A 17,961-nucleotide genomic window follows, 5' to 3' on the forward strand; every position below is an offset into this window, starting at 1 on the left:
TGGATTAAAGACAATCTTTTTAACAAGTGGTGCTGGGAAAACTGGTCAACCACTTGTAAAAGAATGAAACTAGAGCACTTTCTAACACCATACACAAAAATAAACTCAAAATGGATTAAAGATCTAAACATAAGTCCAGAAACTATAAAACTCCTAGAGGAGAACATAGGCAAAACACTCTCCGACATACATCACAGCAGGATCCTCTATGACCCACCTCCCAGAATATTGGAAATAAAAGCAAAAATAAACAAATGGGACCTAATTAAACTTAAAAGCTTCTGCACAAGAAAGGAAACCATAAGCAAGGTGAAAAGACAGCCTTCAGAATGGGAGAAAATATTTGTTTTGTAAGTGTAAATGACCTACAGCACTGTGTTGGTTCCTATTATATAGCATAGTGATTCGATATTTCTATACATCTCAAAATTCTCAACTTTTAAGAAAAGTTATGAGGTTGCTCAAAGTGCTATAATAGTGAACCATCATGTCAGACTTGGTGGCCAAACCCAATGCCGTTCTCAACTGAACAGCATTTCTTGAGCATCTAAATCTAGGCAGGTCATTGCAGGCTCTCACAGGGCTGGCCTAAGAAACTCCTGCTCACTCTGCACTTTGCCCCTTTCCCATATGACAGCATATCAAGGAAACCAAGGAACGAAGGCAGAGAGAGGAGGGGAGAACAGCAGTGGGCAAAGTAATGTCAGTTTCACCTGTTCCCCAGCCCTCATTCGCAAAGGTCATCATGAAGAGGAGCAAGGGACACCTACACACAGTAGTGGGTTGCTTTAAAGGAAAGGAACTTGAGTTTAGGAAGCCTAAATCTTTTATAAAGAACAATTATTAATAATAAGACACTGAGGGAGAAGTTATCCTTATTATTCTGTACTTTTGCTCTGGAGGGAGACACTATTTCATCCAAAACTGTTCTCTGTACAATCTTGAAAAGATAATTCAGAACAAAGACTTTCAGTTCCTTGGCTTGTAAGATACAGAAAAGCATGAAAGGTCAATAGAGAGTTGTCTGACAACACTGTTTTATCTATATGCCTGTTTGTTTTGTCTTCTCCAAAGAATATTAAGCTCCATATGTATAGAGATTTTTGTCTGTTTTGTTCATTCTCTATCTGCAGTGCCTACAACAGTGCCTGGCATACAATAAGTGTTTGTTGGATGAATTAATGAATGGTTGTAATTATTTAATGTATATCCTATCAGTAAGAATGATGAGAAAAAATAACCTTGTTATGTGTATTGCAGTTCACTGGTGTTTAGATATTACCTTCATGTTTTGAGAGTAAATTTCCAAATTTAACACTGATCTTTATTTTATTAAAACCACTTGATTTGATAATATACACATTTAAAGGAAAGCCATGGAAAAGGATATATTAACTGAAACATGCTGTAGATTTTATTGTGGTTGGGGGCTTTTGAAACAAAATGCTGTGTGTAGACAAAGATCAGTAATAACAGTGAATACCCAGCATTTTGAGTTTGGATGTACCACATGGATTTAATTAAAATTTCAGCTGAATTTTTTTACTGTGTGGGTCTAAGTGTTTAGATTCAATTTTGTTAAGTGTAATACTTGCTTAATGCTACAAATTTTCCATTTGTCCCTTGAATTGATATAATTCTCCCAATTGTAGAAAAAAATAAGAATATTCATCTCTTTAAACATTCATAAGTTATATTTAGTTATGGTGCAGTGTTGGGCTGCATTATAGTTTAAGAGTGGGGTAGCAGATTAGCTCTACCACTAAAGAGTTTTATAATCTTGAGCAAGTCCCTGAATGTCTGCACCACATTTTGTACTGCACTTGGAAGGTCAGATTAGATACTTTTTAATGTTCCAACTCCAGATCTTTTTCAGTTTTGGATACTCACACAACTGTCTTTCATTGTGGTTGTGTTTTCAGGTGATGTCCTCGTTGCTGTGAATGATGTAGAGGTGACCTCTGAGAACATAGAGAGAGTTCTGTCTTGCATTCCTGGACCTATGCAGGTGGGCGTTCTTTTTCTGTGTTTTGTGATGAAATAGGTGTGTCTTGTGCTATTTTCTTTTTATAAAATTCTGAAAAGAGGCAGGTATAATGGGTGAGTTATACACTAGAATAGTTTAAAATTTTTAGCTCTCAACATTTTTAGCTTTTGGAAATAGTTCTAAAAGGAAAGAGAAATATCTGTAAGAACAATACTAAAAACATACATAATAACCAACTTGCCATTGTAAGTACCATACATATTGATGAAAATCCAGTTTCTCGAGAAGTCATTTTTAACCAGTCATGGAATTTTCTATTCTGACTTATTAAAATCATAATTTCTATAAAGTTTTAAAAAATGTGGTTTGGTTTTGTTTAAACAGTATACTCTTTTCTTGATTTTTACGTTATCTAGTTTAGCCTTACTCCTAAGCTTTTGTTTAGCCACATAATGAATTATTTTTCATTCCTTGTAAGGTAAAAATAAATTTTTTCCATAATATGTTATTTTGATACATTGACATTTTGTATTATAGATGACATTTTTAGGTCATTAGATGTATTTTTAAGATGCCGTAGCTCCTATTCATGAATGTTCTACTCTTGTTAGCATGGGGAATTGGCTTTCTCTCTTTAGAGGGGTAGGAAGGATGATATGCTTTAGAAAGGTTAGAGTCTCCATCAGGCAGTAAAAGAAGGAAGCAGTTTTTAGATTTATGGGAATGAAGAACAGAATGCCTAATAAATCAGAATCATACCTGCATCTGATTGAGACTGTGAGGTAACAGGACTCATTACAAAGTTTCTTGTTTTCTAAGAAGTAAAATTTTGTTGTATTCACTTCCTTCTCAAAATACACACACATGCGTGTGCACACATACTTTGAACATACACATACACACACGCACACAGATGCTCTGTAAACTAAGCTGTCTTTGGAAATGCAAAATGAAAGTGCTGGAATAACTATGATAGCCAGTGACCAGCCATGCCTAGGAGTGGTTAGACAGATGATGCTGTTTGAAATGAAAAAAAGAATCTTGCAGACACCAGGCATGGAGAAGGAAATAGTAACCCACTCCAGTATTCTTGCATGGAGAATCCCATGGACAGAGGATCCTGGAGGGCTACAGTCCACAGGGTCACAAAGAATCGGACACGACTGAGTGACTAAGCACACCAGACATAGTGCTGGAGCAGAGTGTGCTGGTATCCCCTTTAGTTGCTAGATGCGGAGAGGAACAAGGGTGGGCCAGGGGTACCAGAGCACCTCACTGGGCTCAGACAGGAGCTACTTACCGGTCAGTAATGAAAAATCACAGGATCTTAAAGCCTGACACAGCGTCATCCAAGTAAAGTGGCTGCATGTGAGCCCCGAATGAGGGCTCCTCCTTTCTTGCCTGTGTCACTTGCAGGTGTCCCGACAGTACTGCCAGAGTTCAGCCACATCTGTTCTGCCTTCACAAAAAGTTATGTTTCCAGTGGAGTCACATTATTCTTACAGTTAATTAATACACAGCATTTGCAAATTTGGCGATGCACAGTTGGCAGAAAAAGGAAGAGAAAGAAATGATTTAAATATTTTGGACCAATTTCACCCACCGTTTCCACGTCCTTGTTAAGCATGAAATAGGAGTTGTATATCTGCTGCTGCCCAGTTTGCCATTACAACTGCATTAAATTTTCTGTGTTTAAACATGCGTTTATAGATATATTTATATATATTGTTACAACATTAGTCTTAAGTGCCAATTCTTATATCTTGTCCCAAAATGAGGAAACAGCAGTCCTCACTTCAGCTGTGCATATACTAAAATTGGAATGATACAGAGAAGATTAGTATGGCCCCTGCACAAGGATGACATGCAAGTTCAGGAAGTGTTCCTTATTTTTTGAATATCCAGTATGGTCAATAAATAAATAGAATTAAAAATTAAAAAACAAAATGAGGAAACAGCAAAGATGGAAGAAACACTGTTGTGGGTCAGAATGGTCATATTGAGAGAGTATGTTGAACTCCAGCACGGCCTTGCCTGCCTATTGTAACTTCAAGGGGATTTTGCCCGTATACAGCCTGAGAATTGGGAAGGGAACTAGAGTTTGTAGGGTGCCAGGAAGTATGTTGGTGCTTTGCTAAGAGCATTCCCTTTGATAATTTCATTTGTTCCTCCATAACAGTCTGTATTAATCTCCTGTTTTACACATGAGAGAAAAAGACTCTAGGAGAGAATTAATGATTTGTCCAGGATTACAGAATTAATAACTCAAAGAACTGGAGCCAAAACTGACTCCACAGCATGATGCTCTGATTGCACGCACAGCCTGGTGCGTCTTTGTGTCTGTATGCCCTTGTTCTTGCCACACCTAACTGCAGTGGACTTGTCTCAGAAAAAGCTGTTCTACCTAGTTTGTACCTATGGCATTTAAAACGGTGATTCAGGCAGTAAGAGAAGAGGAATGCTGATTTATAAAGATACCTTGAAAAGTGAAAGTGAAAGTCACTCAGTCGTGTACAACTCTTTGTAATGCTGTGGATAGTCCATGGAATTCTCCAGGCCAGAATACCGGAGTGGGTAGCCTTTCCCTTCTCCAGGGAATCTCCAGGCTCCTCAGTCCTTCTCCAGGGATTCTCCAAGGCAAAAATACTGGAATGGGTTGCTATGTCCTCCTCCAGGATATCTTCCCAACCCAGGGATCGAACCCAGGTCTCCCACACTGTAGGCGGATTCTTTACCAGCTGAGCCACCAAGGAAGCCCAAAGAATACCTTAGGAGACTTTATTTTAATTTTGGAAATAACCAACAGTAGCATGTTAAGCTTATACTCAGGGTATAAAAATAGCCTGAAATGCTTCTCATCATCCAGCAGAAGATGCCCCGGGAGAGAATGTAATGTGGCAGAAAGGTCACTGAGGAGAAGGAGGGCAGATCTCTATTTAAACCTCGCTCTGAGCAATTTTCAAAAGTCTTCTGGGTTTCACTTTCCTCATCTATAATCAGAGGGCATTTGTGAGAATAAATCTCTGAGCCCTCTTCCACCTCTACAGTTCTGTATTTGAATTTTAAATAAGTTCTGCTATAAATAGATTCAGAATACCAGCATGAAGTCCAACAGCAAAGCCTGGACACTAGGTGAAGCACAGGGAGACCAAATCATTTCTCTTAAAGCTAGGTTTTGACATTCTGCAAAACAGCTACCTTTGATTCTTCAAAGATGTTAATGTCATGAAAGAAAAAAAGGCTAGAGAATTGTTTTAGATAAGATAGACTAAGCTAACATACAACTAAATGCAGCAACTCTTCCTTTTTTGATCCTCTAATGCAATTGGGAATAGCTTTATTGGGACATTTGGGGAAATTTGAATATGATCTTTGTTAGAGAAGAGTATTGTGTGTCATATCCCTAAATGTCATAATTATTTTTGGTCGTGTAGCCTTAGGAGATACGTACTAAGGTACTTAGCAGTGAAGTATTAAAGTAGCTGCAAGTAGTTCTCAAGTAGTTCAGGCAAAATTATTTTTTTTAATAGAAAGAAGGTGAGGATATAAGAAGAGGTGGGTAAGACAGGGGAGAAAGGAGGGAGGAAGCAAGTGTGGCAAAATGTGTTAAGAAAAAAATGGCTGTAACTGAGTGAGGGGACGGAGAAGGCAATGGCAGCCCACTGCAGTACTCTTGCCTGGAAAATCCCATGGATGGAGGAGCCTGGTAGGCTGCAGTCCATGGGGTCGCTGAGTCAGACATGACTGAGCGACTTCACTTTCACTTTTCACTTTCATGTACCGGAGAAGGAAATGGCAACCCACTCCAGTGTTCTTGCCTGGAGAATCCCAGGGACGGGGGAGCCTGGTGGGCTGCCATCTATGGGGTTGCACAGAGTCGGACACGACTGACCTGACTTAGCAGCAGCAGAGTGAGGGGAATGTATGGGTGATCATCGTACACTTCTTGCAACTTTCTGTAGGTTTAAATTTTTTTAAATAAAAAGTTGTAGGTTTAAAAAAAATGTTTCAGAAATTCAAAATGACAAGAACGAAGGTGCCAGTACTCTTCTAATGACTGATTTGTGTGATCTTGATCTGTTGCCACATCTCTGTGTACTCATTCATTCAACCAGCAAGTGATCATGCAGGTAGAACACCATCCCCCCACCCCCTGGCTTCGTCAGGGAATTTGGGTCCAAACATTGCAGTTTTCACTTCCATGCATTGGAGAAGGAAATGGCAACCTACTCCAGTGTTCTTGCCTGGAGAATCCCAGGGACGGGCGAGCCTGGTGGGAGGCCGTCTATGGGGTTGCACAGAGTTGGACACGACTGAAGTGACTTAGCAGCAGCAGCAGCAGCAGCATTGCAGTTGACCAGGACTGATTGCGTAAGTACCGGGCCATTGCTGGTTTTCCTGAAACTTTGGAGGAATCCAACCCCTTTTCTGGAAGACCAGCCTGTAGAACATTACTTCTTAGGCCTATGAGAGGAAAAAAGGCTTCTTAAAGGAGATGATACTTGAGTAGAATATTTTGACTTTTATTATTTCCTTGTTACACAAAAGTGGTGCTCATATATATTGTGGAAAGATTAGGAAGTAGACAGACACATTTTTTTTAAAGTATTTGTAAATGTTTTTTCTCTCAGAACCCAGAAAGTAACTAGTCAATGTCAGTATTTTAAAGAAGATGGCTGATGTGATCAGATTTGCATTTAGGAATATATCCCTCTGGATGGGACTGGAGATTGGGAAACCAGGTGCTCAGCTTTATGATAGTCCAGAAGAGAGGGGGTTATGGTCTGGGCAAAGGCCTTGGCTGTGGATACGGAGGAGAAGAAGCAGGTGAGAGGTGAAGTAGGTGAGAGGTAAAGTATGCGGGAAGTAAAGAGGACAGTACACTCTGCAGGAGATAATGGAGTCCACGGTGCCTTCCAGTTTTTCTCTTGAGTAGTCCCGTGATATTGTCCAAAAGAGGAGGATCAGAGAGAATTTGCTGAGCCAAGTGGACTCAATTCCTTCAGACTTTTGACTAAGGACTATTCAGAGCATCTGCCAGACAAAGGAGAAAGGATCAGACACATGGAGAGCAGCGAAGACGTTGTGAGAGACACGCGGACGATGAGGCAGAAGTGAGCCTGGAGTCTGGCTGTGCAGTCCCGCGTGTGGAGAGGCTGGCATGGCAGGCCGCTAATGGGGAAGGGAGCGTTGGCTGGTTTGTTTGGCAGAGGCCAAAGCAACATTGCTTGTTATACGATGTGGAAAGGAGAGGATAATTAAAGCAGCAAGGTTTTGGAAGTGGTGAGTTATAGAGTGCATGTCCTTGGACTTGAGAATAAGGTACAGCATCCCCTGAAGGTGTCGGGGGGTGGAGGGAAGGGAGGAGGAAAGAAAGGCTTGGTAAATTGCACAAATAAGAAAACCTTTTGAGAGAGACAGGAGATGATGAAACTGGTCACAGTTTAATGTCCGTGGAGGAACAATAGAATACCTTTTCTTTAGGAAGCTTCACATAAACTCAACCGAAGAAAACCCTTTTTAAAATGAGAAGTTTCATATAAACTCAAGACAAAACTTTTCTATAAGAAGGTTGATATAAACTATCTTATATTAGATGTTACTCAATAAAAGTTTTTTTTTCCTATAAAACATATGATATCCTTAATATTTACGTATGTCAACCCCTTTTAAAAAATAGTGCTTAACTTTTAATTTGGTTATCTGTCTCACCCTTTTATGGTTTTATCAAAGCAACCAGATTCCCTGACATTTATAGCTACTTAGCATGTATGCTTTTCAAAATATCTTGCTAAAGTGTAATTATCTTTGCATTATGGAGCCGGCTTTACTTACATCAGAAGAATAGTGGCTAAAGTAGTTCCTTAAAGAATGTTAACGGGTGGTTCTGTGGTGTGTGTCTTCTTTGAGTTTTTCTCATAGTGAGGAGAAAACTTGTTTTCAAGTGTGTGTCTCTTCACCAGCATAACATACCAGTCTTAAATTTTAGGTTGTTGTAGCTGTCTAAAGTAGAATTGGTAAATTTTTATAAATCTACCAGCTAATTTCCTTTGGTCATACCCTATCTTTTGACCTCTCCACCCCTGAGAATCTGAGCTGGAGAAGATGCCCCTCCTGTTCACAAGTCCATTTCTTTCTCTGAGCACCTCTCACAGAGAGACGCTCCATCAGACCCAGCCCGCCTCTGTGACGCCTGCTCCCTGAGGTTGTCACTCATCCCCTGCTTGCTACAGTCAGATTTCTCACCCTCCATTTCACTCATATGACCAGCTCCACCCTAGAGCCCAGTGCTGGGGACAGTCTTCACAGCTACCCTCTCTAAGGGTACAAAGTCTGCACTAGAGATTTCCCCAAATTCTAAAGATTTCTCACATTTCCAAGGAACACCACCAAAGACTACCATATATTTTCTTTTGGACATTCCTAAATCCTTATTCTCAGATAAAAGAACACCCTAAGTAACAAGCCATTTTTGCTTCATCAGGTCCTCATTCAAGGATTTAATATATTTATGCTTCTGCATGCTCAGTTGCTCAGTCGTGTCTGACTCTTTGCAAGCCCATGGACTGTAGCCCTCCAGACTCCTAAGTCCATTGAATTATCCAGGCAAGAATACTGGAGTGGGTTGCCATTTTCTTCTCCAATATTTATGCTTATTTTTATATTTTTATTTATATATACATATATTGAGCATTACGTACTAGAACAGATGCCACCCTCAGAACATAAGTCTTTCAGGCCATGTATTGGTTCCATATCGCTTGTTTGGATCAAAACCACACCAAATATTCTTTTTCGCATCTTTCTAAGGTCATTTCTGAAACAGTGTCTCTTCAGCTTTTCTTCACCTCATCCTTCTTATCCTTATATTAATTTTTCAGATAACTCTTGAGTGTTCCTATATAGGATCTCTAACTTGTTTATATTTTTGTTTAGCTTACTTAATATTCCAACACCTCCCCCACTGCCCAGTTATACTAGTGTTCTACTACCTTTGGGTTTTTTTGGCCATACAGCATGCAGATCTTAATTCCCCAGCCGGGGATTGAACCTGCATACCCCCTGCAGTGGAAGCATGGAGTCTTAACCACTAGACTACCAGGGAAGTCCCTAGCCTTTCTAGATACAGTGTTCTAATACCAAGGGCACATTTTTCAGCATCAAGTTTATAGAACACATTGCAGTTAGTAAGGGTTGATCTTTTCCATTTGGAATATTAAATGTTTTATAACATGAACATTTGGCCTCAGAAAAATTTCATGAGGAACTTCTCCCTTCCTACTGTCTAGCCATGACTTGGTTCATCTTAACTCTGAATATATGCATATTGATGAATTTAGACCTTATGTCCCTTTTCTGCTTGTTAGTAAAATAAATCTGAAACTTATTTTAGAAAGGATGTTTATTTAACTAAATTCACTGTAGGTGTGTGTGTGTGTTAGTCACTCAGTCGTGTCTGACTCTCTGAGACCCCATGGACTGTAGCCTGCCAGGTTCCTCTGTCTATGGAAATTTCCAGGCAAGAATACTGGAGTGGATTTCCATTTCCTTCTCCCGCATTGCAGGCAGACGCTTTACTGTCTGAACCACCTTAGGTAGACAAAGATAACTCAGCGCCCCTGAAATATCAGACAGCTACAGATAAGCAAAATTGAATGCAACCATAGTCACTCTTTGCCAACCAAAAAAGAAAGATATCTAGATAGTTTTTCTTTTGGAAAGTTTTATTCATCGGGTAGATTTATTTCACAGTATAATACTAACAATAGATAGGCTGATGGGATTATGAATTTTTTAAAATAATATGCTTATATTTTTATGAGAATATATATATTTAAGACTCATTTTTTAAAATTACAGTGATATATTAGTATTTATCATATATTTAAAGTTGGCCTTGAAAACAGTACCTCTTTTAATAAGTTATTAAAAATAGGGATAATTACTGCCTTGATAGTAATTTTTAAATGTTTCCTCTCAAAATACAACTTACTGCATATAAACAATTTTATCTGCTTTTAAATATTGAAGAGATTTCTTTTACCCCCAGTTTATTGAGGTTTGATTGACAAATAAAAATTGTATCTGTTTAGATTGTACAGTGTGATGATTTAATATACATATATCATCCAGACTTCTGTATTCTTGGTCAAGCATGAATTTATTTTTTTATTTTTAAAATTTAATTTTAAAAAGTCATTGCACTTTAATGTCTAAATTTAAAATTATATAGATTGTTATGATTAGAATGTCCTGACTTATCTGTATTCTGATAAGATTTTAAACATTAAGAATATTTTGTGCCTATGTAGCTTGTGATGATGTCCTTGCTACACAAAATTAACTATATTTAGTGATGACTTCTTTTAGTCAAGATACACTGGTGCTTCTTCAAGATAAGCAAGTTGTCTTTGGCCAGCTGGCATTTAGACACATATCTCCTTTTTCAAGGAAAGGTAATTGAGAAGTGGAAGCTACCTTTCAACGACTGGAAAATGGCCACATTCTGGAATCTTACCAATCTTATTTGACATCAAGCCATGAAATTAAACTATCTTTATAAGATAGATAATCTTCTTAGGGCCACAGTTCAAGATCCAGCATGTTGATAAGTTTTTGTTCTTGTTAGCCTTTATTTTAAAGGACCACAAAGAATATCTAAGAGAAGAATATTTGAATATCACCATTTGAAAGGAGAGCTAATTTTGGTTGTATGAGGTTGCTTTTAATCCTGAATCTCTTCCTGCCAGTTTCCGCAGATGAGTCAGTGCTATTAGTATTTGTAATGTAGTGTTACTCTTTATTACACTGTCAGCTTATACTAACTTTTGTTTTCCCGTGGCATATCTTGTATTTGTTGTCAATATTTCGAATACAATGTGTGTGTGTTAGTCGCTCAGTCCCACTCTTTGTGACCCCATGGACTGTAGTCCATCAGGCTCCTCTGTCCATGGGATTCTCCAGGTAAGAACACTGGAGTGGTTTGCCATTTCCTCCTCAAGGGTATCTTCCTGACCCAGGGATCTAACCCACGTCTTTTATCCTCCTCCATTGGCAAGCAGGTTTTTTACCACTAGCACCATCTGGGAAGTCCCTAAAATACAATGACTATGTTTAAATTAATGAACTTAGGTACAGAGATTTATATGTTCTTACTCAATAAATGTTTGTAATAATATGTACCAGCCATTGTCCTAGGAGCTGGAGATACAAATAAAAATAGAATACACAATTCCTGCCGTCAAGGAGCCCATACTCTACAGTGATTTTTTTATGCATACTGGAGTGAATGTGCATGTACAGAGTCTTCTTTGTGAAAACCACTGCTGATTTTCCCTTGTTATAAAATCAATACATTTTAATTTTTTAAAGGTGAAACTGACATTCGAAAATGCATATGCTATGAAAAAGGAAACAACTCAACCAAGACAGAAAAAGGCACAGTTGAACACAAGTGATCTAGTCAAACTTCTGTGGGGAGAAGAGGTAGAAGGTATCCAGCAGAATATTCTAAACACTCCTCACATCGTTATGTACCTCACGCTACAGCTTGACTCGGAAACATCAAAGGAAGAGGTGAGTGTCTTTTCAAAAGTGCAAAGGGAAAAAGTAAGGACAAGGACGTTTTTGTAGACTTCCAAATGCATGGTAAGTTTCCTCAGCCATTCTGTGTCTTGTGTTTCTGGTATCTCTCTTCCACACAGCAGTCTTCACATTGACAAGCTCAGTGAGCCCATTTATAGAGATTACTAAAATATTTGAATTTGTTTCTCCTTATCTTCTTTTAAAATGTCTATTTGAACTGCTTTTTCCATGATATTTTTTAACCTATACTTGGTTGCTTGTATCATTATTATTCTTGCTGTATGTTCTTATTTCTGTTTTCTTGTGATTACTCTAAATATTTTCTCATGATATTTGTCTTAATAGATTCTAAAGTTAAACACTACCTTAACTCTTTTTCAAAATAATTCAAAGCCCTTAGTACACCTTAACTCAGATTTTCCCCTCTTCACATACATGCTATTATCATCAGTAGTTAAGTGCCATCATTTTTTAAAATTCTACAAATTGAGCATAATTATACTACTGATACTGCTGCTGCTGCTAAGTCGCTTCAGTCGTGTCCGACTCTGTGTGACCCCAGAGACGGCAGCCCAACAGGCTCCCCTGTCCTGGGATTCTCCAGGCAAGAACACTGGAGTGGGTTGCCATTTCCTTCTCCAATGCATGAAAGTGAAAAGTGAAAGTGAAGTCGCTCAGTCGTGTCCGACTCTTTGCGACCCCATGGACTGCAGCCTATCAGGCTCCTCCATCCATGGGGTTTTCCAGGCAAGAGTACTGGAGTGGGGTGCCATCACTGGGGTACTATTTATTATTGTATTTTATATATTATAGAATGTATAAATTATATATCATAAAGTTCATATTTTATGCGTCATATTTCATACAGATGAATCATCTTTAAATTTGCATGTATGTTTACCTTTTTTTAATTCACTATTCTTATCTCACCTTATTTGATTATTTTTCTTCTTCCTAAAACTTATACTTTAGGCATTTCTCTTTCACTGAATTCTTTTTGTTGTTATTTATCTGATGCTGCCTTTTTCACCCTTCTTGAGAGGTAGCTTTGTAATCCTTCCTGTAATACTTCCTTTATAAGTCTTCTTGTGTCGCTAAGAAGATGAAGTCAACACATGGCATTGGTCATGCCAACTAAACAGAAAATTTTTTTCTCTAATCTGTTTGAAGACAGTATTTCTTTGTCTTCTGACTTGCACAGTTGATATTAATTAATGACTCTCCATTATTCCTTTTCAAGAACTGTTGTATTTTCTGTGTTCAGTTTCTTGCTTCTGCTGTGTCCAAACTGCTTTTTAACCTCTCCGTGGTATTTGTTTGTTTAAACAGTCCCATTTTTATTTTGAGAAACTCCTGAAAAGTTTTTAACTAATTTACATGCAAATCTGCTGGACTATTCCTGATAATCACTTGTTGCTTGCTTGTCTTAGTGATTCTTTACTTTCTCTAAGCATCTCATACAGATCTCTTCTCCTGATGGGGACTCTGACTTGTGGTGGCTTACCTTGTTATGTTCTAGGATATCACTGACTAAACTTGCTGCTTGATTTTTATCTTTGGGCGTCCTTTGGTTCTAAATGGGGAATACCTTCCTGCAAGGAGAATTTGCTTCTTCTGCTTCTGTCACTGACCTAGGGCACTTCAGCCTCACCCAAAGGTTTGGGTTTAACATGATGGTCCTAGGCTCAACTCACCTACCTAGCTATTGGCCCAAAGCTCAGTGTCCTGACCAAAGACATTGTATGTATCAGCCCTCAAGACAACCTGCCTCTGTCCTTCTGGCCTCTACTTACCACTCCCAGCCTAGGCCCGAAGGAAGGCTATGGAGAGGATATCATTGGAGACTTCTCTAGTTCTTTTATATTGAGCAGTTCAACAAGTATGTTTTGGCCATGAATCTGGTTGTTTTACAGCACAAGGGTCTCACAGCACCTAGTGTACCATAATGCTTTAAGCAGAAGTGAAATCAAAAAAGTTTTTACCGGGACTTCCCTGGTTAAAACTCTGAACTTCTACTGCAGGGGTGCAGGTTCCATCCCTGGTTGAGGAACTAAGATCCCACGTGTTGCAAGATGCTGCCAAAAAATAAATAATTAAATAATAATTAAAAAAAAATTAGAAGTTTATACCTAATTTATATTTCTTTCGTTTTGAAATCCTTGCAGTCTATACTGTCAATGACAAGTCCATTTTTATTCAAAGTGTATATTTCCTTGTGTTGCTTTTTCATATGTCAGAATTTAGCCAATAACTGAACCAGAAAGGAAGGAATTTACTTACACATATTTTTATAATTTGCTGTGCTCTGAAGAATACATGGAGACCTAGAGGTGATAATTCTAATTTCTTGCACATATTACTAGCCCCTTGCATCTTTAGAACAAATGAGAAATTTAACTATGTATTAAATAAAACACACAGCACATTTCTGAGCTGGTAGCACCCTGCATCTTTCAAGGTTGTCTTGGAGTAGGATAGTGCTGAGGCCTTTTGTCATCCTCGCCTTTCTTTCCATGGGAAAGTGTGTCGATGTTTCTCTAATGAACAGGTTTCGGTCTGTTGACAGCCCTGTATCAACACTGTCATTAGGAGAGGCTTTTTATTCTTACTGAACAGAGTGGAAGCTGCTGCAAATACATGCTACTAACAAGTGCTTTAAAACGCAGCTAATTAAGTTGGTTAGGAGCTGTGGCGGTTGCCAGGTCTTGAATAGTGAGGCTTTGTGGGCTGGTTGCTGCAGAGGTTGAAGCAGAGACTTTCTCAAATGACCTTTGTATTCTGGTATTACTTATTTTACAATTAAATGTCATAGGGTCATTTTGTTTTCATGAGTTACATATTTAATACCAGCTTGTTTTCTTCAAGTTACAAGATTTGGACTTAAAAAAAAAAAAAACTAATCGAAGACTATATGGTTATTTGTTTAAAGTGGTGTTGGGTATTTGGCTAAATACTGTAAATTTGTTTGCCAGTTAAGGTTCAAATTTATTAAATGGACATAACAGAAGATCTTAACGGGTGTTTGACTTAATTTCTAGAGATAAAATGTTTTGTGATTACTTTTACACTAGAAATACTACCAGAAATTCAGGTTATTAAGCAGGCTGTATTTAGCGCACATCTTCCATAGCAGTTTGCATATATTAAATGTGCTTGGTAAGTATAAAAAACAGATGTGTCCAGTTTGTTATTATTTATGTTTTATCCTAATATGGAAGTTGCTAAGATGGACTCCAAGCCACATAATTGTTTCTTTTAAAGAGAGTCGAAAGCAAAGTGTAGAACACTCTTTAGAGAGAGAACAAAAGAAAAGATACAGCATTTTAAAAGTTTGAGTTTCAATCATGGTTATATTAATATTTAAGAATATTGTCATTGAATATCATAAGTGGAAATTACTCTGAATTCTCTATGGTTTCTATCTAGAAATTTTTATTTTGCTTGCTTCTAATTTGTTATAGAGAAAAATAGCATTTTGTTTTAAGTAACAGCAAAAAAGTGAGGTACAGATTGAGTCATCTCTTCATGGAAAAGTACTAACAATGCACATCCTGGTTTTGAAATTTATTTAATTTTATGAAAATATTTGTGTCCTGGGAATATACTCTTCTTGAAAACAGAAAACTATTAAGCATTTTTTGAATAGTCCTATGGATTTAGTATTTTCCATAATTTAAAATGTCCCTTTTAAAGGTTGAATTCAAATTAATTTATGACGGGCAAATGCTTTCAAGTTGAAACAGAAGATTTTATAGTATCGTTAATACTTCTTTCTTCTTATCTGCATGACTTAAATTTTGTATTGTCACTTTGTAAGTTTAATTACAGCTTTGTGTTTAAATAAAAATTTTATGTTTTACCAAAGATGAAGCTCATCTTTTAAAAGTCGGTAATGAAAGTAATTAAAGACTCCTTAAAGTTTCATTTAGTGTCTGTGTGCCTATGTAACCATAGGAGATAAGAATATCTATATAATGAAATATAAATGTTAGTATTTAAATTTATTGTAAAGGAGATTAATATTTGAAGCATTGCTGGTAATTGGTTTTAGCTATTCCAACTAATCAGTATTCTACTCAGCATATATAGCATGACCAATTTTGATAGTCTAACTTACTTTAAATGTGTATATGTGTTAAAATTCCAGGCATACTTTTCTTCTTATATTTGCATAAAACTCCCACTGAAGCTGAAAGGAGTCATTTTTGTTTGTTTTTTCCTTAATTCGAAGTCTATACTTGGCATGAAAAAAATTATTGTTGGAAAATTTCAGAGGGATTGATATTTCTGTTTCTTTTCATTTAACAGCAGGAAATCCTTTATCATTATCCAGTTTCTGAGGCATCTCAGAAACTCCAGAGTGTGAGAGGGATATTTCTCACACTCTGTGACATGTTGGAAAATGTAACTGGGACACAAGTTACGAGGTAATAATTGACTTTTGTTTAGCTTTAATTCTCTTTCTTTCAAGTTCTTTTTACCTTGGTTCTGACAAAACACTAATGCAGGTATCTGTTATACAAATATGTTTGTATCTATAATGGAAATATTTATATGGCAGGTATGATATCTGTGGATAATTTCTTTCTCACCTCAGTTGTTTCTACTACTCATCTGTTGAAAATTATATGCTCAGTACAGCTGTAGATCTGGGTGTTTGGGCACACTTTACATAACAAAATTAGACTAATGACCTGCATTTTAGAATTTTTTCATAAATGTGATCTCTATTAAGCATGGCATTATGATGAGTTTTGGCTTTTTAATGATTGTATCTTGATTATTAACTTGAGCTTGACAATAGCTTTGTGTTTGGTAAGGATGACTGAATACAAATTTTTCATATAGTTCAAAATGTTTTGTTCTTAAAACAATGGTAGAAAAACACACAATATACCTACACTTTAGAAAAGAGTATTCAGAAGGTGATATCATCTATAATATTTCCTGACTTTGAAATTGTATAGTTAACTTATGGAAAGAGGGGGTTCAAAGTTTTTGAGTTTTGTTTTTGTTTTTGTTTTTTTTTCATAAAATAGATATACAGATTATAAACTATTTTTCTTGATATTTCAGCAGTTTGAACTTTACCAAAAAAATGTTTATCTCAAATTTTATGAGCCTTTCAATACTGATACAATATCAAGTTGGATTTTCTACGCTTTAGCTTTTCTTTTCCCATCTTCTGATTAAAATGACACCTTTAGGATTTTATTCTTTATTGAAGTATATTATTGGTTTACAATGTGTTAATTTCAGGTATACAGCACAGTGTACACACACACACACACATCCTTTTTCAGATTCTTTTCCCTTTGTAATAGGTAATTATAAAATATTGAGTATAGTTTCCTGTGCTATACAGTAGGTCTTTGTCTAGGATCTTAATAGATAGGATCTGCAAGCTAACAGGAAGAATTTTTTGTTTTTCTAAATGACAGTGATATTTAACTCTGGGACTATATACACTATATACATATAGTGTATATATAAAAGATTATTTCATTACAGAATGCTAGTAACTGAGGCTCCATTTAGAATATATTCACATTTATAAACCTGGAGGAGGGCATGGCAACCCACTCCAGTATTCTTGCCTGGAGAATCCCCATGGAGCCTGGCGGGCTGCAGTCCACGGGGTCACAAAGAGTTGGACGCAACTGAGCGACTTAGTACAGCACACACATTCATAAAAGCATGTCATAGGCATTTACATTTTTTTTAATAGTTTTATTGAGATATGGTTCATACATCATCCAATTCACCCACTTAAAGTATACAGTTGGATGGTTTTTGGTATTTGCAGATGATGTGAAACCATCACCAGAGCCAGTTTTAGAACATTTTTATTATCTGAAAGAAGAACTCTGTACCTTTCAGCAGTTCACTCACCTACCTACCCCCAAGCCCTAAGCACCCACTAATCTACTTTTTGTCTCTCTAGATTTCCCTATTCTGGACATTTTGTAAGAAAGAAATTGAAGTATGTCATTATTTGTGACTAGCTTCCTTCTCTTAACATATTTTTAAGGTGCAGGCCTCATTTCTAATCTTTTTAGTAAGAAGATGTGTTTTAAGTTTCTCGATGTGGATTTTATTTTTCTAGATACTTTAGATCTTTGATATTTAGATATTTGTTAGATAAGATGTGGATTAGACATGTGGAGGAAGCAGCTTCCCTGGTGGTTCAGCAGTAAAGAATCTGCCTGCCAATGTAGGAGATGCAAGTTCAATCACTGGGTTGGGAAGATCCCTTAGAAAAGGAACTGGCAACCCATTCCAGTATTCTTACCTGGGAAATCCTATACACAGAGGAGCCTGGCAGGCTACAGTCCATGGGTTGCAAGAGTTGGACATGACTTAGCAACTAAACCATCATCAGATGTGGA

General features: G+C 37.2%; 1 protein-coding gene and 1 non-coding gene across 4 annotated transcripts in view; both read left to right on the forward strand.

Moving 5' to 3' along the window:
* The window catches only part of INTU (inturned planar cell polarity protein), a 99,442-nt gene that overhangs the window by 34,114 nt on the left and 47,367 nt on the right, over positions 1-17,961 (forward strand). For all 3 annotated transcript variants that reach the window (XM_027567310.1, XM_027567309.1, XM_027567308.1), the window contains exons 3-5: positions 1,923-2,008; positions 11,360-11,563; positions 15,881-15,999. In XM_027567310.1, coding sequence (XP_027423111.1) covers positions 1,923-2,008; positions 11,360-11,563; positions 15,881-15,999 — 409 coding nt within the window. The remainder of the gene's footprint in view (positions 1-1,922; positions 2,009-11,359; positions 11,564-15,880; positions 16,000-17,961) is intronic.
* On the forward strand, positions 3,777-3,881 carry LOC113875192. Its single transcript, XR_003506192.1, has one exon. It is a non-coding gene; the product is annotated as a U6 spliceosomal RNA (small nuclear RNA).

Source organism: Bos indicus x Bos taurus, chromosome 17 (assembly GCF_003369695.1).
Source record: "Bos indicus x Bos taurus breed Angus x Brahman F1 hybrid chromosome 17, Bos_hybrid_MaternalHap_v2.0, whole genome shotgun sequence".
Lineage (NCBI taxonomy): Eukaryota > Metazoa > Chordata > Mammalia > Artiodactyla > Bovidae > Bos > Bos indicus x Bos taurus.